This window comes from Scyliorhinus canicula, chromosome 6 (assembly GCF_902713615.1).
Source record: "Scyliorhinus canicula chromosome 6, sScyCan1.1, whole genome shotgun sequence".
Classification (NCBI taxonomy): domain Eukaryota; kingdom Metazoa; phylum Chordata; class Chondrichthyes; order Carcharhiniformes; family Scyliorhinidae; genus Scyliorhinus; species Scyliorhinus canicula.
Genome location: NC_052151.1, coordinates 10,899,467 through 10,924,829, shown reverse-complemented (window position 1 = coordinate 10,924,829; position 25,363 = coordinate 10,899,467). Strand labels below are relative to the sequence as shown.

Sequence of the window (25,363 nt, the reverse complement as noted above, 5' to 3'; positions counted from 1 at the left end):
CGCGCATGCGCGGGTTGACGTCATTGCGTATTTGCGCGAAACCCGCGCATGCGCGGGCCGGGATGCCCCTCAGCCGCCCCGCGAATGGATACTGCGGGGCGGCGGAAGGAGAAATAGTGCGCGGGCATCGGGCCCGCTGCCCGCGATCGGTGCCCACCGATCGCGGGCCCATGGCACCCTTGGCACGGCCATGGTACTGCCGTGCCAATCGGTGCCATGGTTATAAAAAGCGAGTTGTTCCCGCCGTTTTTACGAACGGCCAGACCAGGTGTGTTTGCCGTTCGTAAAAATAGCGTAAAGGGCTGGGACTTCGGCCCATCTATCAGCTGTGAATCCCTGCAGGCCGTAAAAAAACGGCGGCAGCGATTTGTGTCGGGAGTTGGGCGGGGGGGGGAGAATAGCGGGAGGGCGGGAAAAATGTCGGGAAGGCCCTCCCGCTATTCTCCGACCTGTCGTGGGGGGCGGAGAATCGCGCCCTAAATGTTTCAATCAAATCACCTCTCATTCTACTAAACTCCAGAGAATATAAATCCAATTGACTCAGTCTCTCCTCTTGGACAACTCCCTCAACCCAGGTAAGTGAAGTACCATCTGTACCTTCTGAAGGAAGTGCTCACATAACTCTGCCATAGACCTGTAGCCTCAGAGCAGGGAAAGTATGGTGCTGAGAGTGGTTGTGAACTCAAGAGGAGCACCACACTATTAGCTGGAACAAGTGTCCCAATTAGTAGATTCTTTGATTCTATGCCAAATGCAGGCAAATGGGGGTTAGCTTAGATGGGCTTTTTGGTTAGCATGGACCAGTTTAGGCTAAAGGGCCTGTCTCCGTGCCGTAGATTCTATGATTCTACGATCCTAACAGTGAACCTCTTCAGCAGCCTCTTTATCTTCTGCACTTTCGGCTCCAACACCAGTTGCTGACCAGCTTCCCCGAACAGGCGCCGGAATGTGGCGACTAGGGGCTTTTCACAGTAACTTCATTTGAAGCCTACTTGTGACAATAAGCAATTTTCATTTCATTTCATTTCAGATGGATGTTCCTGGTTACTTGACAGAAGAAAAGTATGAAGGTAAGGTTGGGGTGTATAACACTGGGGGAAAGCAAGAGGTGCATACTAAATCAATCTGCTGTTTGGAAATCAGAAGACGAATAAGTGGGAAGTAGGATGTGAGAAGGATGTCTCGGAGTGGTTGCAGGACATTCTGGAGGGGGAGGGTGAACAGCCAGTAGTCGTGGTAAACATCGGGACTACTGACAGAGGTAAAAAAAGGGACAAGGTCCTGAAGGCAATGAGAAAGTTGTTAATCTAGTTATAATAATAATAATCTTTATTATTGTCACAAGTAGGCTTACATTAACACTGCAATGAAGTTACTGTGAAAATCCCCTAGTCGCCATATTCCGGCCCCTGTTCAGGTACACAGAGGGAGAATTCAGAATGTCCAATTCATCGAACAAGCACATCTTTTGGGACTTGTGGGAGGAAACCGGAGCACCCGGAGTAAACCCACGCAGACACGATGAGAACGTGCAGTGACCCAAGCCAGGAATCGAACCCGGGTCTGTGGCGCTGTGAAGCAATCGTGCTAACTACTGTGCTACCGTGCCACCCGAGCAACAAGAGAATGTGGAGTAAGGAGAAAAAGTGCAAAAATTGTACTAAAGTAGGCCACATCACCAAGGCATGTTGGTCATGCCAATCTTCATCAGCACCAAAGAAGTGCGCCAAGAAAAACACAGCCAAGTCTGCTGGTCAAGTTTATCACTTAAACGATGGAACTAAAGTCTCACTAGGGGACAATGTGTCAAGTCAGCTTAAAGAATTCAAGCCTGGTGTCTTATCAGTTAAATGAGATCAGCAACACTTATCCAAAACCAAATGGAAACGCTATCAAGATGGAAGTGGATACGGCACTGCAGCATCACTCATACCTGAGACAATAGGCATACCTTTACAACCATCAGATGTTGTCCTGAGGATATACAACAAAGATGTCGTGGCACTGAAGGGGTGCATCAAGGTGAATGTGGAGGTTAATGGCCATAAAGCAGATTTGCGTCTCCATGTTGTCCAAGGAAACTTTCCAGCATTTTTTGGCAGATCAGGGTTAAGGAACATAAGACTCAACTGGGCTGTCATGAAGCAACTCGTTCATTCTTCGAATGATCAAAAACCGTTCTGAATAAATATAGGTATTTGAAGAGTCACTTGGATCCATAACTGGAGTGGAAGTGCAAGTCAAGATCAAGACAGACAGCATGCCTAAGGTTCAAAAACAACTTTTCCCTGCTATTACCAGACTCCTAAACGACCCTCTAATGGATAGATCTGATCTCTTCACACATCTTCTTTTCTGAGTAGTACTGCACTCGTGTGTGCTTCACCCGATGTCTGTGTCTACGTATTTACATTGTGTATTTATGTTTGCCCTATGTTTTTTTTCATGTATGGAATGATCTATCTCAACTGTACGCAGAACGATACTTTTCACTGTACCTCGGTACACGTGACTGTAAAACATACCAGCATGGCACCCACAAGTCCCAACACCAGCAAGGGGAAAATGCTAGCTTGGCACCTTGGCACTGCCAACCTGGCACCATTGCAGTGCCACCTGGAAACCTGGCAGTGCCACCTGGAAACCCTAGAAGGATGTCTAATGGCAGTTCCAGGATGCCAGGCTGGCAATGCCAAGGTGCACGGGTGGCACCAGCAGTGCCAGGGTGCCAGCCTGTTCAGAGGCCGACCACCTGGGGGCCTCCGGTTGCCTGGGAGGCCCGCCCCAAGTGCCATTGTTCCTGGTCCCTGTTTGTGTACTTATCAGTGCTCGGCGGGAGCCTCCTCGGAGAGGCTGATAGATTCTGGGTGGCCGTACAAACCGTGCGAGACTGGACCCTGCACGTTGGCTGGACCCCGATCGTGAAGTCTTGCGAGATCCGCGAGCTGTAATGGCTGGCGGGAATCCCGGGTGAGGCCTTTCCTGGGACCTACCGGCCATGTCCTGGCTTCAATTCAGGTGGTATGCGGCCAGTAGATCACGCCCATCATTGCAGCACCGAATGATAAGACAAAATGTGACCATTCAGTCGGTTACACTTGTAAATGTTGTGAAAACAAATCAATCTTTCTCACTCCCCTACTCTTTCCCTATAGTCCTGCAAGTTTCTCCATTTCAAATAAATATCCAATTCCCTTTCGAATGTTATGATCAAATCCGTTTCGGCCACCCTTTCAGGCTGTGTATTTCACATCATGACAACTAACAGAAAATAAAATTCTCCTCAACTCCCCACTATTTCTTTCGCTAATTGTTTTCTATTTTCTGGTACATTCTGTCCCTCCTTGGCTCTAGATCCTTATGGGACTAGGTTTAATGACTGTGGGAGTGCTGCAATCTTAGTTCAAATTGAATTAGGTTCCTGTTTCAATACAGAACACTGATTTAAATATATTCATTCCAAATGCCATGGTGGGGAGACCATCAGGAATGCAGCATATATGAGTGTTCCACTGCAATTTTAACCTGGCTCTGCTTAGCCAGTGTTTAAATCAGTGTTCTGGGATTTTCAAAGCTGTGAACACCCAGGGACCAGCACTTGCCTGTTGATCTGTGCTTTAAACTCCTTGCACTGCTCTGTCCATCTGATTCTTTCCCCACTCAGGCCATCAATGAGTGCCGATGCAGCTTCCATCTTTCTTCGACATGTTTCTGCATCTTCCAGAAGGTCCTAAAGAATAAAAAAAGCAGCTTCAGTCATTCTCAGCTCCCTGAATGTCAGCCACACACCGAGGGGCTGAATTTCTGCAGGGGTTCCCCAATCGTCCACCTAAACAGACAAGATTCCCCCCGACAGAATATTTAGGAATAAAAGAGCTCTTTTTCTGTCATGTTAATCTTTACATGTGACTGTTAAAATTGTACTGGCTCTGGAAGTTTCATTAAATTAATGTACAGGAAGTATTTTGAACCTGGATTGTTTAATATATGCTGCTGACACATGGGTTTGGATTTTCACCAGGTTGGGTTGACTGGGGAGCCCTTTAAAAATGCCTGGCATGTGCCAGTTCCGGATCCCAATCCCAGGCTGCTCAATCTTTGGGACTGCTTTTAAAGGGTGCAGGCTGCTTCTTGTCAGAAGCCCGCATCCTGTACTTCCGACCTGGCCATTTTCATTCTGCAGACAATCTATTTTTATAGAATTGGGTCAGGGTTTTAATGACAAGCTGATGCGACCATCAATTCACGTGAGACAGAGAGTTGAAGTGAACAGTGGCTTTAATCGTCTAGAACAGTGCCTGCCTGCGACTGCTCTGCCACTGAGAGCCGCCTACAGTGCAGCTGCTCTTTATACCTCCCCTCAAGGGGGTGGAGCCATCGGCAGAGCCCACAAGCGCACCAACATGATACATTCCGTGTAGTACAGTACAATGGTCCATAGGTAGAGCCCAATGGGCAGCAGCGTGATACAATGTAATACAGTGGTGAATGGTTAGTACAATACGTTCACCACACAAACACTTGAGTTATGTAAAGAAAGATTGTGAAAATCACTGCAGGGAGATCAGAGAGTGGTTTCATCTGGAGAGCAGGTGTTGTGTAGTTCAAATAGATGCCTGGGTTCTCAGCAAAGCCTCATTACAACTGCAATGTCAGAGGTACCATATTTGGATGAGATGCCACAACTGAGGAATTGTACATAAATGATTCCATGGCACTATTTTGAATAAGAGCAGATGAATATCTTTAGAGTCCTGGCCAATATTTATACCTTAATCAACATCAATGATATTTGTTCATTATCACATTGTTGTCACTGGGAGCTTGCGGTTGGTATGTTTCTGACATTACAATAGTGGTTACACCTCAAAAGCACTTCACCAAATGTAAAGCACTGTGGGATCCAGCAATTGTGAAAGTTGCTATATAAATGCAAGACATTTTTTTCTTTAGAATGTCCTCTTTAACTCACACAGTTGGAAATGCATTCAGCAGCAGGTAGGAAACCACACCTCAACCCCAACCAGTTTTATTTAAAGGGATCATCAACTTCCATTTTGGTGTAAATAATCGATAAATCACACAAATATGAAAAAAATATCTAATTAAACCTGAACATTATGATTTCAGACATTGATCAGTGGTGAGGGCGGTACAGTGGCACAGTGGTTAGCACTGGTGCCTCACATCTTCAGGAAACTTAGTTCAATTCCAGGTTCGGGTCACTGTCTGTGTGGAGTCTGCACGTTCTCTCTGTGTCTGCATTGGTTTCCACCGGGTGCTCCGGTTTCCTCCCACAGTCCAAAGATGTGCAGGCTAGGTGGATTGGCCATGATAAATTGCCCCCTAGTATCCAAAGGTTAGGTGGGGCTACTGGGATAGGGCGGGGGCATGGGCCTAAGTAGGGTGCTCTTCTCAGAGAGTCGGTGCAGACTCGATGGGCCAAATGGCCTCCTTCTGCACTGTAGGAATTCTATGAGATAAAAATAAATGTAATGATTTGCTAGAAGTGCTGTAAGATTCAAACTCACCATTTTTTCTTTCATGGCAGCGTCAAACTTTGCCTGTACCTTGTCCAGCTCAGCTTGTTTCTCATCCAGTTGGGCTTGTGCAATTGCTAACTCCTTCATGGCCCGTTGGAGGCGGTTTTCTTGTACGGCCAAATTAGCCTAAACAGGCATAAAAAAGAAAACCAATCATTTCTAGTCTGTCAAAGCACCTTTCCAGCAACAGACAACATCTTCTTAATCTCGCCACCAAGACCTTCTCCTGGATATCAAGATGTTCCAGTAATTAGATCTTAAAAAAGAAATTGTTGGGAAAATCTGCGGGAAATGGAGCCTGACTTGATGTTAGGCCGAGGCCCTTGAATCTCGCGAAGGGCCTCGAGCAAGCAATTGAGACCCCGCTGAGTTGCGGTTCCCCATGGCACATGTGTCACCACCCCTACACGCGTCACTTCCCCCATATTCCCCCCTCCCCACCCACGCCACCCCATGGGCAGCATGGTATCATGATGGTTAGCACTGAGACTTCACAGCACCAGAATTCCAAGTACGATTTCTGCTTGGGTCACTGTCTCTGCAGAGTTTGCACGTTCTTCCCGTGTCTGCGTGAGTTTCCTCTGGGTGCTCCGGTTTCCTCCCACAGTCCCAAAAGATGTGCTTGTTAGGTGAATTGGACATTCTGAATTTTCCCTCTGTGTACCCGAACAGGCGCCTGAGTGTGGCGACTAGGGGCTTTTCAAAGTAACTTCATTGCAGTGTTAATGTAAGCCTACTTGTGACACTAAAGATTATTATTATTATTACAGATACTGCCTCCTCATACTGCCCATATCACACCCCACAACCCCCCCATTGCCTGCTCCACCACCTGTAAACCACCTCCCCCCCCACAGTACTCTCCAGCACAACCACCACCACCTCCACACCATACCCCCCCACCCCCACATTGGCCCCTCCACAACCACCCACCACCCTAACCCACGGTCCAAGCATGCATTTTGTTGTGTGCCTTGCAGGATCAAGAAGCCATTCTGGTGTCCCCTGCCCCCAACCCCAGGAGAAGAGCAGCGAGGAGGAGGAGAAGGACACGGAACGGGAGCACTCAACCCACAGCAGGAGACATCCTTCATCCGGGGACTACACTGACTTCCCGCCACAGCTGTCTCCAATATTCTGAATTCTCCCTCTGTGCACCCGGAGTGTGGCGACTGTGGGATTTTCACACTAACTTCATTGGGGTGTTAATGTGAGCCTACTTGTGGCAATAATAAAGATTATTATTATTACCATCCCAGAGTCACTCACCTCGGTTTGGCAATTTAGTGAAGAGGCTCCCGGGACACTACCTGGTGCAGACCACACACATGTCGAGTGGAGGTAGGAACCCCCGAGGGGGTGGATGATCGGAGGGCGGCTCGACTCCAGGGACTAGCTGCTGTCAGACGGGTTTCGGGCTTCAGGAAAGGACAGTCCCATCTATTGTGGAGATGCAGTCTCAGAGCTAGGGACTACATGAGGATTTGTTGACAACTACCCAGCGCTAGAGTCCAGGCCTGGGTGGCGTCTGCGGTGGAGGCTTTGAGGGTGAAGATTTTGGCCATGGGTCAAGATGTCCAAGGCCTGGGGCACTCTGTGCAGGTGGTGGTTGAGGCCTAGGACAGAACTGCCCTCTCACAGGCAACCATGTGCCAGGTCCACCTGGACATTGGAACGGTGCTCCTGAGCGTGGCCAGTCACAGCGGGCCATGTCTGAGGGCGGTGGCCACATTGCCCAGGCGTTGGTTGATGTGGTACAGACCCAGAGGGAGGTAGTGCAGTCACTGGCTGATGTGGCACAGACCCAGAGGGAGGTGGTGCAGTCACTGGCTGATGTGGCACAGACCCAGAGGGAGGTGGTGCAGTCACTGGCTGATGTGGCACAGACCCAGAGGGAGGTGGTGCAGTCACTGGCTGATGTGGCACAGACCCAGAGGTGGTGGCACAGTCGCAGCATGATTTGGCGCAGTCCCAGCAGGAGGTGGTCCATTCTCTGTGCTGCATGGCTGCGAGTATCGAAACCCTGGTCAGGGCAGGCATGGGCCTCCAGGACTGGCAGCGCTACATGGCAGGGAAGCCTCAGGGGTTAGCTCCACTTGTATCCCCATCCCATGGAGTAGCCCGGGGGCCATTGGCACCCCAAAAGAGGAGGACGTGATGGGGCCCATGCCAGTGACTCCCGCAGGGGAGGTGCTGGAACAGTAGAGCACCTCAAACTCCCACCCGTCCTATCCCTGGTGCACCTGGTGCTCAGTGGGCAGAAGAGGGTGGCACCAGGCCACCTGGAACACCTGAGCAGCCTCTGGGCCATCCAGGACCGGTCGCCCAAAAAATAGCCGCCAAAGGGGACCCAGGTCACAGGGTGGAAATCACAGCACGCCGCCTCCACTCCTGATGTACCGCCTGTGGATCCACCAAAGTGTAGCGTTATGGCCTGTAAGGTCAGAAAGGTAGCCACCAGTTAAGTTGGCACGGATGCAGGGCACAAAGCTGTATTACATTAAACACCAGTGTACAACTTTACAACCTGCCTCGGTGCTCTGTCAGAAGTGTGTAATGGGTGGGCTGGTCTGGGCTGGCTGCAGAGGGGGTGTGATAGGGAGAGGAATGGGCGGACATTGAGGGTGGGCTTCACTCCGGGACCACAGTTCAGCCAGTGCTCACTGCTCCAGTGTCCCACCCCACCCTCAACCCCTTGCACCATGGGAGCCTGTGGCCCTGGTGTCCATCCCTGCTGCCAGGGGTACAAGTGGCTGATGCTATCCATGCCAGGGGTATAGTCCAAGGCCCTCGTCTGGAACCCATCTGCCGAGTCTACCGTGGGATTTCCATTGGTTGGGCCGTGTGCCGTCCCGCCGGCGGTTGGGGGAGGTTGGGGAGCTGGGGTGTGAGGGTGGACTGGGGGCACCAATGCGGCCAGTGTCACTCTACACGACCAGGGGCCACTTCAGGCGTGTGCGGCAATGGTTGCTGTGCCTGGACACCCTGGTCCTGTGGGGGTCACCTAGAACCTGTGATCCATCTCTTGGTCATCCCCGTCATCCCCGCTTCCCTCTCGCATGCCTCCCCCCCTCGCAGGTTTGGCGGAGGATCCCCTGCCCCCCTTATATGTGTCCTACCTCCTCTTTCTCTCTCGCCAGCCACAGCATCTCTTTCCCAATTTTTAAAACAACAAATGACAGGCACCGTCTGCAATGCCCCCAGCGGAACATCGCGGAGACCCCGGAGAATCCCCGGAGACCCCGGAGAATCCCCGGAGAATCCCCCGGAGACATCCCCGTGTCAAGCCCGCTAATGACATGCCAACAGCGTTTACTGTACATGTGAGGTAGGCCGCATTGACACCGCTGTTGAGGTGCTGTTGCATTGCAATTTGACCTGCGCCCGGCGCACGTCACGATTTTGGCTTCATTACTAATTCTCCGCCCAATCGTCTTTCCTGATTCGGCGTCAGGCCACGAACAATCTGACTAATGGGGTGAAATTCTCCGACCCCCAGCAGGGTCGGAGAATCGCCAGGGGCCGGTATAAATCCCGCCCCCGCTGTGACATAAATTCTCCGCCACCCGGGAATTGGCGGAGGCGGGAAATGCGCCGCACCGAGCGGCGAGCCCACTGCGGCGATTCTCCGGCCCGCGATGAGCCAAAGTCCCGCCGCTGGGAGGCCTCTCCTGCCGGCGAGGTTTGAACCACCTCTGGTGGCGGCGGGATCGGCAGCGCGAGCGGGCCCCCGGGCTCCTGGGGGAGGGGGGGTCGCGCGGGGTGATCGGACCCTGGGGGGTGCCCCCACGGTGGCCAGGCCCGCGATCGGTGCCAACCGTTCGGCGGGCGGGTCAATGCCGTGGGGGCACTCTTTCTCTTCCGCCGCCGCCACGGCCTCCGCCATGGCGGAGGCAGGAGAGAATCCCCCAGCGTGCATGCGCCAGTGGTGAATTCAGCGGCAGCTGACGTCACCACCGGCGCATGCGTGAACCTGCGAAGGCCTTTTGGCCAACCCCGGCGCCGGGCCTCAAAGGCCGCTGGTGCCGGTTTTGCCGCCAGTCGGCGTGGTGCCAACCGCTCCGGGGCAGGTCTAGCCCCCAAAGGTGCGGAGAATTCTGCACCTTTGGGGAGGCCCGATGCCGGAGTGCTTGGCGCCACTCCCCTACACCGGGACCCCCCACCGCGCCGGGTAGGGGAGAATGCCGCCCATGGAGTTTTACAGCACGGAAAGGGGATCTTTGGCCCATTGCGTCCGCGCCGACCATCAACGACATAACTATTCTAATCCCATTTTCCAGCACTCTATATATAATCTTTAATATAATTTTTAAAAAATAATCTTTTATTGTCACAAGTAACCTTACATTAATACTGCAATGAAATTACTGTGAAAAGCCCCTGGTCGCCACATCCCGGCACCTATTTTGGTCACAGACGGAGAATTCAGAATGTCCAATTTACCTAACAGCACGTCTTTCGGGACTTGTGGGAGCAAACCGGCGCACCCGGAAGAAACCCACGCAGACATGGGGAGAAAGTGCAGACTCCACACAGATACTGAACCAAGCGGGGAATCGAACCCGGATCCCTGGCGCTGTGAAGCAACAATGCTAACCCACTGTGCTACCATGCCACCCATAAAGCCTTTGTAAATACCTGTGGCATAAATACCCATAAATACCTGTCGTATTTCAAGTGCACATCTAGTTGCGAGGGTTCCCGTCTCTACCACCCTTCCAGGCAGTGAGTTCCAGATTCCCACCACCCTCCGGGTGAAAAAAGGTTCCCCTCACATCTCCTCTAAACCTCCTGCTCATTACCTGTCTGTGCCCGCTGGTTATTGACCCCTCCACTAAAGGAAAAGGTACGTTCCTACCCATCCTATCTATGTAATTTTCTGCACCTCAATCAGGTCCTCCCTCAGCCTTTTCTGCTCCAGAGAGAACAACCTCTTGATAGCTCATCTATATTGTCCTGTAATCTAAGGCCTTGCTCCTCACTATTTATCACTGATATAATTGGATACAACAAGGCTTTGGGCCCTGCCAACAGTACAGCTATAGTATTTATAGTGTTTATAGTATTTATCAACCTGTCTTGCTAACTTCGGAGATCTATGAACATACACAGCAAGGTCCCATTGACCCTCTGTACTTAAAGGGTCCAACCATTCATTGTATATTCCCTTGCCTTGTTAGTCCTCCCAAATTACATTACCTCACACTTTTCATGGTTAAATTCCATTTGCCAGTTTTCTGCACATCTAACCATCCCATCTATAGCATTCTGCAAGGCCTTGCTCCTCACTATTTACCACAGCACCAATTTTTTTGTCATCTGCGAACGAACTTACTTATCATACCTCCTACATTCACATCCAGATCATTAATGTGTACTACAAACAGCAAGTTTCCCTGTCACTGAAGTTAGGCTCACTCGCCTGTAATTTCCTGTTTGTCTCTACTTCCCTTCTTGAATAATGGCTCCACATTAGCTGTCCTCCAGTCCTCTTGCACCTCTCCTGTGGCCAGAGCAAATTTTTCTTTTATCAGAGCCACTGCAATCTCCTCCCTTGCCTCCCACAGCAACCTGGGATACATCCCAGCTGGCCCCGGGGTGCTTCTAAACATTACGGTTAGCATCAAAATAGAGTACATGAGATGCATTCAAGCGCGAAGGGAAAGATAAATATAAAAATCATCAGAGCAGCTGTGTCTGAACCATGAAACGATCAATCACAGGCTCATGAAAAGCATTGCTCTGTGAATCCAATTTTTCTGCCAACACTCCATTTTCCGCCCAATCGAGATTCCCAATCTTAGTGGCAGGGAACAGAGAATTCCACCCAGTATTACCTTCAGAGGCAGAACCTCTTTGTTGATGGAAAAGAAGGAAGCCATAGCTTGCGTCCAGGATAACAAACCAGCAACATTGCCACAGACTTTCTTAGCATGTTCAAAAGTATAATCCTCCATCGTGAAATATGGCTGGAGAAGTTCTACTGTTTCCTCATTGATGGTGTCCTTTGGAAACTGCTGCAGGGCCTGAAGAAAACCAGTGCCACTCAATAACTGTAAAAGAAGTGACAAAAACACGTGTTATTATTCAGATTAAGTCATGAATAAAGATTTATTGCTTGATTCATCATCAGCTCCATTACTATTGCATCATGTGACTGCAAAGATGGCAGAAGGCAAACGAGCTGAGCGTTTGTCTGTTTTGTTTAGTAATTCCTGTGTTCCTTCATTGTGTTCAATCTTGATAACAAAGAATAAGCAAGGCAAGACACATGCAAAATACCTCTTAACTTTCCTCAAAAGAACTTGCAGAGCCTCATTTATGATTCATCTATGTAAATGCGTTGGGTTCCTGAGACACTGACAAGGACTTATAACAAACAGTAATTTATTCACTAGCCGAGCAGCTACTTCATGTTTGCACACTTTCCATGTTCCCAAGGAGAACTCTTCTGCTCCCGACATGTGACCCTTTTTGTAGCCACGTTATTACAAAAGCACTCATCTTTATACCTTCCCATTTTGTTGGAACAACAAAAATATAAAATAAGGGGTAACATTCTAAAAAGGGGTGCAGGAGCAGAGGGACCTGGGTGTACGTGTGCATTGATCATTGAAGGCAACAGGAAAGGTGAAGAGAGCAGTTAATAAAGCATAAAGCATTCTGGGCTTTATTAATAGGGCTGAGAGTACAAGAGTAAGGAGGTTTAGCTGAACTTATTCAAGACACCAGTTAGACCTCAGCTGGAGTAATGTGTACAGTTCTGCGTGCCACAGGGTGTGAACACATTGGAGAGAGTCCAGAAGGGGGTTTGGAAGAATGGTTCTAGGGATGAGAAACACCAGTTATGAGGATAGATTGGAGAGGTTGGGACTGTTCTCCTTGGAAAGAAGGCAGCTGAGAGGAGATTTGATCAAGATGCTAAAAATCATGGGGGAGCTGGACAGAGTAGATAGGGATGAACCATTCCAGCTTGTAAAAGGGTCAAGAAAGAGAGGGCACCGATTTAAAGTTATTTACGAAAGAAGAAAATGTGATGTGAGAAAAAAATTATTCACACAGCGAATGGTTCGGGTCTGGAATGCACGGCCTGCGAGTGTGATGGAGACAAATTCAAGAGGGCATTCGTTGAGTATTTGAAAAGAATCGATGTACAGGGGTATGGGGAAAAGGCAGGAGAATAGCACTAAGCCAAGGTGCTCGTTTGGAGAGCTGGTGCAGACACGATGGGCCAAATGGCCTCCTTCTGCACCATAACAATTCTGTGATGTACAATTATATGAACTACAAATGTGAAATAGAAAATTATTTTGATCTAATTATGATTACAGAGACAAGTTATAAGGTGATTGAGGTTGGAAAATAAATATTCCAGGGTATACAATATTTAGAAAAGACTGACAGAATGGTGAAAGAGGTTGACCAGGGCTGGAAGGGGCAGAAACTGGACGCCAATCCCGGGTGAGGGTTCCCGAGTCTACCCCTTACCCACAGCCCAAGCCCCCCAAATCTGGAGGACCCTCAGGGAACCCTTCTTCTGCAGCCTGGCAGTGGGGCAGAGGGGCACATGACCAATGGGCTAAGCCCCTTTACCCTCCATTGGATCAATTGGGCCAGACTAGGGTGTCAATGCTATGGTGCCAGGGGGCAATGCACCATTGGCAATATCAGGGAAGCGATAATTAAAGGGGGAGGGTGGGCTGAGGGGATCAGGTCACCGTAATGCATGCTTGTGGTGTGCCATGGTAGGAGGAGGATTCCCCTCTTTGCTGAGGGGTTGGAGTGTTTCTGTCGTCAGCAGGGGGAGGGGATTAACATTGCATTGTGGGGTCTGTCACAGGATGCTGGGATTGGGTTTTCAAAATGGTGGCCCGAGACTGTAGAGGGAGGGGAAAGCGGCACTCTTGCTGCCATGTATAAATTTGAATGGCAAAGAAATGTGAATACACCTGGTCAACACTCCTCGCATTAGCAGGGGCTAGTTCTGATTCTCTGGTGGCGGGAGCACATTGACCAGATTTCTCCAAGCTCGCCCACGTGCTGGGATTCCCCGGTCTGGTAGCAGTAAATGGTGTTTTGGCTGAGTAACATATTCTCCATTCTTGCTGCAGCGGTTGCAGGGTGAACGAGATGGGAGAATCCCTGCTTTAGTCTCTGGAAAGGAGACTCCCGGCCCACATCCGCAGTCCCGAGTGTGCAGTTTTACTCCCCACATTTCAGAAAAGGGATGTGATTCAACGGGAAGAAATCGGTGTCTTTTTTGGATGCTTTAAGTGGAGTGATTTCCAGCAGCTTCAACGGTGAGAAACAGCCGGCTATTCAATGGCACTTTGGCCTCGGAGCGTTTCTCTCTGCTGAGGCCACACATTAATCATTTCCTGTTGGTGAGTTCATTTTGTCTGGCTGCCCTGATCTTCTCCCCCTCCTTTCAACTCCCCTCCCTTTACAACACCCCCCGCCCCCGCCCCCACCACACTTTTCCTCCCAAACTCAGGGAGGCCCCCGGGAACACCTCTTCATCCCCACACCACTTGGTAAGGCTTACAAGGCTCCATACCTGGCAGTGCCAATGTGGCACCTGGGAACCATGACACTGCCCGCCTGGCACCAAGGCAGTGCCACTGCCAGGCTGGCAATGCCAGGATGCCACTGCCATGGTGCCTGGGTGTCGGAGGGAGTGCGAGGGTGCCACTCTGCTTTGTCCCTGACCATGATGGACCTGAATGACAGAGCAGACATGATGGAACTGAATGACAGAGCAGACATGATGGAACTGAAAGATGGAGCGGACATGATGGAACTGAATGACAGAGCAGACATGATGGAACTGAAAGATGGAGCAGGCAGGATGGAACTGAATGATAGAGCAGACATGATGGAACTGAATGATGGAGCAGACATGATGGAACTGAATGATGGAGCAGACATGATGGAACTGAATGATGGAGCAGACATGATGGACCTGAATGATGGAGCAGACATGATGGACCTGAATGATAGAGCAGACATGATGGACCTGAATGATGGAGCAGGCAGGATGGAACTGAATGATAGAGCAGACATGATGGAACTGAATGATAGAGCGGACATGATGGACCTGAATGATAGAGCAGACATGATGGAACTGAATGATGGAGCGGACATGATGGAACTGAATGATGGAGCAGACATGATGGAACTGAATGATGGAGCAGGCAGGATGGAACTGAATGATGGAGCAGGCAGGATGGAACTGAATGATAGAGCAGATATGATGGAACTGAATGAGAGAGCAGACATGATGGAACTGAATGATAGAGCGGACATGATGGAACTGAATGAGAGAGCAGACATGATGGAATGGAATGATAGAGCAGACATGATGGAACTGAACGATAGAGCGGACATGATGGAACTGAATGATGGACCTGAATGATGGAGCAGGCAGGATGGAACTGAATGATAGAGCAGGCAGGATGGAACTGAATGAGAGAGCAGACATGATGGAACTGAATGATAGAGCAGACATGATGGACCTGAATGATGGAGCAGGCAGGATGGAACTGAATGATAGAGCAGACATGATGGAACTGAATGATAGAGCAGACATGATGGACCTGAATGATGGAGCAGGCAGGATGGAACTGAATGATAGAGCAGACATGATGGAACTGAATGATGGAGCAGGCAGGATGGAACTGAATGATGGAGCAGACATGATGGAACTGAATGATGGAGCAGGCAGGATGGAACTGAATGATGGAGCAGGCAGGATGGAACTGAATGAGGGAGCAGGCAGGATGGAACTGAATGACAGAGCAGACATGATGGAACTGAATGAGAGAGCGGACATGATGGAACTGAATGATGGAGCGGACATGATGGAACTGAATGATAGAGCAGACATGATGGACCTGAATGATGGAGCAGGAAGGATGGAACTGATTAAAATAAATACTGTTTATTGTCACAAGTAGGTTTACATTAGCAATTAAGTTATTGTGAAAAGCCTCCAGTCGCCACATTCCGGCAGACAGCACACATTTTGGTCACAAAGTGAGAATTCAGAATTCTCAGCTGGTACGGGAATTGAACACACCAGCTGAGCTAATCCAGCCCATGAAAGAGCAGACATGATGGAACTGAATGAGAGAGCAGGCATGATGGAACTGAATGATAGAGCAGACGTGGGGCCTCACGGTAGCATGGTGGTTAGCATCAATGCTTCACAGCTCCAGGGTCCCAGGTTCGATTCCCGGCTGGGTCACTCTCTGTGTGGAGTCTGCACGTCCTCCCCGTGTGTGCGTGGGTTTCCTCCGGGTGCTCCGGTTTCCTCCCACAGTCCAAAGATTTGCGGGTTAGGTGGATTGGCCATGCTAAATTGCCCGTAGTGTAAGGTTAATGGGAGGATTGTTGGGTTACGGGTATACGGGTTACGTGGGTTTAAGTAGGGTGATCATTGCTCGGCACAACATCGAGGGCCGAAGGGCCTGTTCTGTGCTGTACTGTTCTATATCTACATGTTGGAACTGAATGATAGAGCAGACATGATAGAGCGGACATGATGGAACTGAATGAGAGAGCGGACATGATGGAACTGAATGAGAGAGCAGACATGATGGAACTGAATGAGAGAGCAGACATGTTGGAACTGAATGATAGAGCAGACATGATGGAACTGAATGAGAGTGCAGACATGATGGAACTGAATGATAGAGCGAACATGATGGAACTGAATGATAGAGCAGACATAATGAACTGAATGAGAGAGCAGACATGATGGTACTGAATGATAGAGCAGGCAGGATGGAACTGAATGACAGAGCAGACATGATGGAACTGAATGAGAGAGCATACATGATGGAACTGAATGATAGAGCAGACATGTTCGAACTGAATGATAGAGCGGATATGATGGAACTGAATGATAGAGCGGACATGATGGAACTGAATGAGAGAGTGGACATGATGGAACTGAATGATAGAGCAGACATGTTGGAACTGAATGATAGAGCAGATATGATGGAACTGAATGATAGGGCGGACATGATGGAACTGAATGAGAGAGCAAACATGATGGAACTGAACAATGGAGCGGACATGATGGAACTCAATGAGAGAGCAGACATGATATAATTGAATGGTAGAGCGGACATGATGGAACTGAATGATAGAGCGGACATGATGGAACTGAATGATGGAGCAGACATGATGGAACTGAATGATAGAGCAGACATGATGGAACTGAATGATCGAGCGGACATGATGGAACTGAATGATAGAGCAGACAAGATTGACCTGAATGATGGAGCAGACATGATGGAACTGAATGATAGGGCGGACATGATGGAACTGAATGATAGAGCAGACATGATGGAACTGAATGATAGGGCGGACATGATGGAACTGAATGATAGAGCAGACATGATGGACCTGAATGATGGAGCAGACATGATGGAACTGAATGATAGAGCAGACATGATGGAACTGAATGATAGAGCAGACATGATGGAACTGAATGATAGAGCAGACATGATGGAACTGAATGATGGAGCGGACATGATGGAACTGAATGATGGAGCGGACATGATGCAACTGAATGAGAGAGCAAACATGATGGATCTGAACAATGGAGCGGACATAATGGAACTCAATGAGAGAGCAGACATGATGGAATTGAATGGTAGAGCGGACATGATGGAACTGAATGATAGAGCGGACATGATGGAACTGAATGATGGAGCAGACATGATGGAACTGAATGATAGAGCAGACATGATGGAACTGAATGATCGAGCGGACATGATGGAACTGAATGATAGAGCAGACAAGATTGACCTGAATGATGGAGCAGACATGATGGAACTGAATGATAGGGCGGACATGATGGAACTGAATGATAGAGCAGACATGATGGAACTGAATGATAGGGCGGACATGATGGAACTGAATGATAGAGCAGACATGATGGACCTGAATGATGGAGCAGACATGATGGAACTGAATGATAGAGCAGATATGATGGAACTGAATGATAGGGCGGACATGATGGAACTGAATGAGAGAGCAAACATGATGGAACTGAACAATGGAGCGGACATGATGGAACTCAATGAGAGAGCAGACATGATATAATTGAATGGTAGAGCGGACATGATGGAACTGAATGATAGAGCGGACATGATGGAACTGAATGATGGAGCAGACATGATGGAACTGAATGATAGAGCAGACATGATGGAACTGAATGATCGAGCGGACATGATGGAACTGAATGATAGAGCAGACAAGATTGACCTGAATGATGGAGCAGACATGATGGAACTGAATGATAGGGCGGACATGATGGAACTGAATGATAGAGCAGACATGATGGAACTGAATGATAGGGCGGACATGATGGAACTGAATGATAGAGCAGACATGATGGACCTGAATGATGGAGCAGACATGATGGAACTGAATGATAGAGCAGACATGATGGAACTGAATGATAGAGCAGACATGATGGAACTGAATGATAGAGCAGACATGATGGAACTGAATGATGGAGCGGACATGATGGAACTGAATGATGGAGCGGACATGATGCAACTGAATGAGAGAGCAAACATGATGGATCTGAACAATGGAGCGGACATAATGGAACTCAATGAGAGAGCAGACATGATGGAATTGAATGGTAGAGCGGACATGATGGAACTGAATGATAGAGCGGACATGATGGAACTGAATGATGGAGCAGACATGATGGAACTGAATGATAGAGCAGACATGATGGAACTGAATGATCGAGCGGACATGATGGAACTGAATGATAGAGCAGACAAGATTGACCTGAATGATGGAGCAGACATGATGGAACTGAATGATAGGGCGGACATGATGGAACTGAATGATAGAGCAGACATGATGGAACTGAATGATGGAGCAGACATGATGGAACTGAATGATAGAGCAGACATGATGGAACTGAATGATAGAGCAGACATGATGGAACTGAATGATAGAGCAGACATGATGGAACTGAATGAGAGCAGACATGATGGAACTGAATGAGAGAGCAGACATGATGGAACTGAATGAGAGCAGACATAATGGAACTGAATGAGAGAGCAGACATGATGGAACTGAATGATAGAGCAGACATGATGGACCTGAATGATAGAGCAGACATGATGGACCTGAATGATGGAGCAGGCAGGATGGAAGTGATTAAAATAAATACTGTTTATTGTCACAAGTAGGTTTACATTAGCAATTAAGTTATTGTGAAAAGCCCCCAGTCGCCACATTCCGGCGGACAGCACACATTTTGGTCACAAAGTGAGAATTCAGAATTCTCAGCTGGTACGGGAATTGAACACACCAGCTGAGCTAATCCAGCCCATGACAGAGCAGAGATGATGGAACTGAATGAGAGAGCAGACATGATGGAACTGAATGATAGAGCAGACATGTTGGAACTGAATGAGAGAGCAGACATGATGGAACTGAATGAGAGAGCAGACATGATGGAACTGAATGATAGAGCGGATATGATGGAACTGAATGATCGAGCGGACATGATGGAACTGAATGATAGAGCGGACATGATGGAACTGAATAAGAGAGCAGACATGATGGAATTGAAAGGTAGAGCGCACATGATGGAACTGAATGATGGAGCGGACATGATGGAACTGAATGGGAGAGCAGACATGATGGAACTGAATGATGGAGCAGATATGATGGAATTAAATGGTCGAGCGGACATGATGGTACTGAATGACAGAGCGGACATGATGGAACTGAATGATGGAGCAGACATGATGGAACTGAATGAGAGAGCAGACATGATGGAACTGAATGATGGAGCAGACATGATGGAACTGAATGATAGAGCAGACATGATGGAACTGAATGATGGAGCAGACATGATGGAACTGAATGAGAGAGCAGACATGATGGAACTGAATGATAGAGCGGATATCATGGAACTGAATGATCGAGCGGACATGATGGAACTGAATGATAGAGCGGACATGATGGAACTGAATAAGAGAGCAGACATGATGGAATTGAATGGTAGAGTGGACATGATGGAACTGAATGGGAGAGCAGACATGATGGGACTGAATGATGGAGCAGACATGATGGAATTGAATGGTAGAGCGGATACGATGGAACTGAATCATAGAGCGAACATGATGGAACTGGATGATAGAGCGGACATTATGGAACTGAATGATAGAGCGGACATGATGGAACTGAATGAGAGAGCAGACATGTTGGAACTGAATGAGAGAGCAGACATGATGGAACTGAATGATAGAGCGGACATGATGGAACTGAATGAGAGGAGACATGATGGAACTGAATGAGAGAGCAGACACGATGGAACTGAATGATAGAGCAGACATGATGGAACTGAATGATAGAGTGGACATGATGGAACTGAATGATGGAGAAGACACGATGGAACTGAATGATGGAGCAGACATGATGGAACTGAATGATAGAGCGCACATGATGGAACTGAATGAGAGAGCAGACATGATGGAACTGAATGATAGAGCGGACATGATGGAACTGAATGAGAGAGCAAACATGATGGAACTGAACAATGGAGCGGACATGATGGAACTGAATGAGAGAGCAGACATGATGGAATTGAATGGTAGAGCGGACATGATGGAACTGAATGATGGAGCAGACATGATGGAACTGAATGATAGAGCAGACATGATGGAACTGAATGATCGAGCGGACATGATGGAACTGAATGATAGAGCAGACAAGATTGACCTGAATGATGGAGCAGACATGATGGAACTGAATGATAGGGCGGACATGATGGAACTGAATGATAGAGCAGACATGATGGAACTGAATGATAGGGCGGACATGATGGAACTGGATGATACAGCGGACATTATGGAACTGAATGATAGAGCGGACATGATGGAACTGAATGAGAGAGCAGACATGATGGAACTGAATGATGGAGCGGACATGATGGAACTGAATGATGGAGCGGACATGATGCAACTGAATGAGAGAGCAAACATGATGGATCTGAACAATGGAGCGGACATAATGGAACTCAATGAGAGAGCAGACATGATGGAATTGAATGGTAGAGCGGACATGATGGAACTGAATGATAGAGCGGACATGATGGAACTGAATGATGGAGCAGACATGATGGAACTGAATGATAGAGCAGACATGATGGAACTGAATGATGGAGCGGACATGATGGAACTGAATGATAGAGCAGACAAGATTGACCTGAATGATGGAGCAGACATGATGGAACTGAATGATAGGGCGGACATGATGGAACTGAATGAGAGAGCAGACATGTTGGAACTGAATGAGAGAGCAGACACGATGGAACTGAATGATAGAGCGGACATGATGGAACTGAATGATAGAGAAGACACGATGGAACTGAATGATGGAGCAGACATGATGGAACTGAATGATAGAGCGGACATGATGGAACTGAATGAGAGAGAAGACATGATGGAACTGAATGATGGAGCGGACATGATGGAACTGAATGAGAGAGCAAACATGATGGAACTGAACAATGGAGCGGACATGATGGAACTGAATGAGAGAGCAGACATGATGGAATTGAATGGTAGAGCGGACATGATGGAACTGAATGATAGAGCGGACATGATGGAACTGAATGATGGAGCAGACATAATAGAACTGAATGATAGAGCAGACATGATGGAACTGAATGATCGAGCGGACATGATGGAACTGAATGATAGAGCAGACATGATGGAACTGAATGATAGAGCAGACATGATGGAACTTAATGATAAAGCAGACATGATGGACCTGAATGATGGAGCAGGCAGGATGGAACTGATTAAAATAAATACTGTTTATTGTCACAAGTAGGTTTACATTAGCAATTAAGTTATTGTGAAAAGCCCCCAGTCGCCACATTCCGGCGGACAGCACACATTTTGGTCACAAAGTGAGAATTCAGAATTCTCAGCTGGTACGGGAATTGAACACACCAGCTGAGCTAATCCAGCCCATGACAGAGCAGACATGATGGAACTGAATGATAGAGCAGACATGATGGAACTGAATGAGAGAGCAGACATGATGGAACTGAATGATAGAGCAGACATGTTGGAACTGAATGAGAGAGCAGACATGATGGAACTGAATGAGAGAGCAGATATGATGGAACTGAATGATAGAGCGGATATGATGGAACTGAATGATCGAGCGGACATGATGGAACTGAATGATAGAGCAGACATGATGGACCTGAATGATGGAGCAGGCAGGATGGAACTGATTAAAATAAATACTGTTTATTGTCACATGTAGGTTTACATTAGCAATTAAGTTATTGTGAAAAGCCCCCAGTCGCCACATTCCGGCGGACAGCACACATTTTGGTCACAAAGTGAGAATTCAGAATTCTCAGCTGGTACAGGAATTGAACACACCAGCTGAGCTAATCCAGCCCATGACAGAGCAGACATGATGGAACTGAATGAGAGAGCAGACATGATGGAACTGAATGAGAGAGCAGACATGATGGAACTGAATGATAGAGCGGATATCATGGAACTGAATGATCGAGCGGACATGATGGAACTGAATGATAGAGCGGACATGATGGAACTGAATAAGAGAGCAGACATGATGGAATTGAATGGTAGAGTGGACATGATGGAACTGAATGGGAGAGCAGACATGATGGAACTGAATGATGGAGCAGACATGATGGAATTGAATGGTAGAGCGGACATGATGGTACTGAATAATAGAGCAGACATGATGGAACTGAATGATGGAGCAGACATGATGGAACTGAATGAGAGAGCAGACATGCTGGAATTGAATGGTAGAGCGGACACGATGGAACTGAATCATAGAGCGAACATGATGGAACTGGATGATAGAGCGGACATTATGGAACTGAATGATAGAGCGGACATGATGGAACTGAATGAGAGAGCAGACATGTTGGAACTGAATGAGAGAGCAGACATGATGGAACTGAATGATAGAGCGGACATGATGGAACTGAATGAGAGGAGACATGATGGAACTGAATGAGAGAGCAGACACGATGGAACTGAATGATAGAGCAGACATGTTGGAACTGAATGAGAGAGCATACACGATGGAACTGAATGATAGAGCGGACATGATGGAACTGAATGATAGAGAAGACACGATGGAACTGAATGATGGAGCAGACATGATGGAACTGAATGATAGAGCGGACATGATGGAACTGAATGAGAGAGCAGACATGATGGAACTGAATGATAGAGCGGACATGATGGAACTGAATGAGAGAGCAAACATGATGGAACTGAACAATGGAGCGGACATGATGGAACTGAATGAGAGAGCAGACATGATGGAATTGAATGGTAGAGCGGACATGATGGAACTGAATGATAGAGTGGACATGATGGAACTGAATGATGGAGAAGACACGATGGAACTGAATGATGGAGCAGACATGATGGAACTGAATGATAGAGCGCACATGATGGAACTGAATGAGAGAGCAGACATGATGGAACTGAATGATAGAGCGGACATGATGGAACTGAATGAGAGAGCAAACATGATGGAACTGAACAATGGAGCGGACATGATGGAACTGAATGAGAGAGCAGACATGATGGAATTGAATGGTAGAGCGGACATGATGGAACTGAATGATGGAGCAGACATGATGGAACTGAATGAGAGAGCAGACATGATGGAACTGAATGATCGAGCGGACATGATGGAACTGAATGATAGAGCAGACAAGATTGACCTGAATGATAGGGCGGACATGATGGAACTGAATGATAGAGCAGACATGATGGAACTGAATGATAGGGCGGACATGATGGTTCTGGATGATACAGCGGACATTATGGAACTGAATGATAGAGCGGACATGATGGAACTGAATGAGAGAGCAGACATGATGGAACTGAATGATGGAGCGGACATGATGGAACTGAATGATGGAGCGGACATGATGCAACTGAATGAGAGAGCAAACATGATGGATCTGAACAATGGAGCGGACATAATGGAACTCAATGAGAGAGCAGACATGATGGAATTGAATGTTAGAGCGGACATGATGGAACTGAATGATAGAGCGGGCATGATGGAACTGAATGATGGAGCAGACATGATGGAACTGAATGATAGAGCAGACATGATGGAACTGAATGAGAGAGCAGACACGATGGAACTGAATGAGAGAGCAGACATGTTGGAACTGAATGAGAGAGCAGACACGATGGAACTGAATGATAGAGCGGACATGATGGAACTGAATGATAGAGAAGACACGATGGAACTGAATGATGGAGCAGACATGATGGAACTGAATGATAGAGCGGACATGATGGAACTGAATGAGAGAGAAGACATGATGGAACTGAATGATAGAGCGGACATGATGGAACTGAATGAGAGAGCAAACATGATGGAACTGAACAATGGAGCGGACATGATGGAACTGAATGAGAGAGCAGACATGATGGAATTGAATGGTAGAGCGGACATGATGGAACTGAATGATAGAGCGGACATGATGGAACTGAATGATGGAGCAGACATGATAGAACTGAATGATAGAGCAGACATGATGGAACTGAATGATCGAGCGGACATGATGGAACTGAATGATAGAGCAGACATGATGGAACTGAATGATAGAGCAGACATGATGGAACTTAATGATAAAGCAGACATGATGGACCTGAATGATGGAGCAGGCAGGATGGAACTGATTAAAATAAATACTGTTTATTGTCACAAGTAGGTTTACATTAGCAATTAAGTTATTGTGAAAAGCCCCCAGTCGCCACATTCCGGCGGACAGCACACATTTTGGTCACAAAGTGAGAATTCAGAATTCTCAGCTGGTACGGGAATTGAACACACCAGCTGAGCTAATCCAGCCCATGACAGAGCAGACATGATGGAACTGAATGATAGAGCAGACATGATGGAACTGAATAAGAGAGCAGACATGATGGAACTGAATGATAGAGCAGACATGTTGGAACTGAATGAGAGAGCAGACATGATGGAACTGAATGAGAGAGCAGATATGATGGAACTGAATGATAGAGCGGATATGATGGAACTGAATGATCGAGCGGACATGATGGAACTGAATGATAGAGCGGACATGATGGAACTGAATAAGAGAGCAGACATGATGGAATTGAATGGTAGAGTGGACATGATGGAACTGAATGGGAGAGCAGACATGATGGAACTGAATGATGGAGCAGACATGATGGGATTGAATGGTAGAGCGGACACGATGGAACTGAATCATAGAGCGAACATGATGGAACTGGATGATAGAGCGGACATTTTGGAACTGAATGATAGAGCGGACATGATGGAACTGAATGAGAGAGCAGACGTGTTGGAACTGAATGAGAGAGCAGACATGATGGAACTGAATGATAGAGCGGACATGATGGAACTGAATGAGAGCAGACATGATGGAACTGAATGAGAGAGCAGACACGATGGAACTGAATGATAGAGCAGACATGTTGGAACTGAATGAGAGAGCAGACACGATGGAACTGAATGATAGAGCGGACATGATGGAACTGAATGATAGAGAAGACACGATGGAACTGAATGATGGAGCAGACATGATGGAACTGAATGATAGAGCGGACATGATGGAACTGAATGAGAGAGCAGACATGATGGAACTGAATGATAGAGCGGACATGATGGAACTGAATGAGAGAGCAAACATGATGGAACTGAACAATGGAGCTGACATGATGGAACTGAATGAGAGAGCAGACATGATGGAA

The 25,363-nt window shown here is 47.7% G+C and overlaps 1 protein-coding gene across 6 annotated transcripts in view; it reads right to left on the bottom strand.

Moving 5' to 3' along the window:
* Positions 1-25,363, bottom strand: part of LOC119966976 (dynein heavy chain 8, axonemal-like) — a 1,648,910-nt gene that overhangs the window by 179,680 nt on the left and 1,443,867 nt on the right. For all 6 annotated transcript variants that reach the window (XM_038798944.1, XM_038798946.1, XM_038798947.1 and 3 more), the window contains 3 exons: positions 11,381-11,596; positions 5,532-5,669; positions 3,603-3,730 (listed from right to left, as the gene is read on the bottom strand). In XM_038798944.1, the coding sequence (XP_038654872.1) occupies positions 3,603-3,730; positions 5,532-5,669; positions 11,381-11,596 (482 nt within the window). The remainder of the gene's footprint in view (positions 1-3,602; positions 3,731-5,531; positions 5,670-11,380; positions 11,597-25,363) is intronic.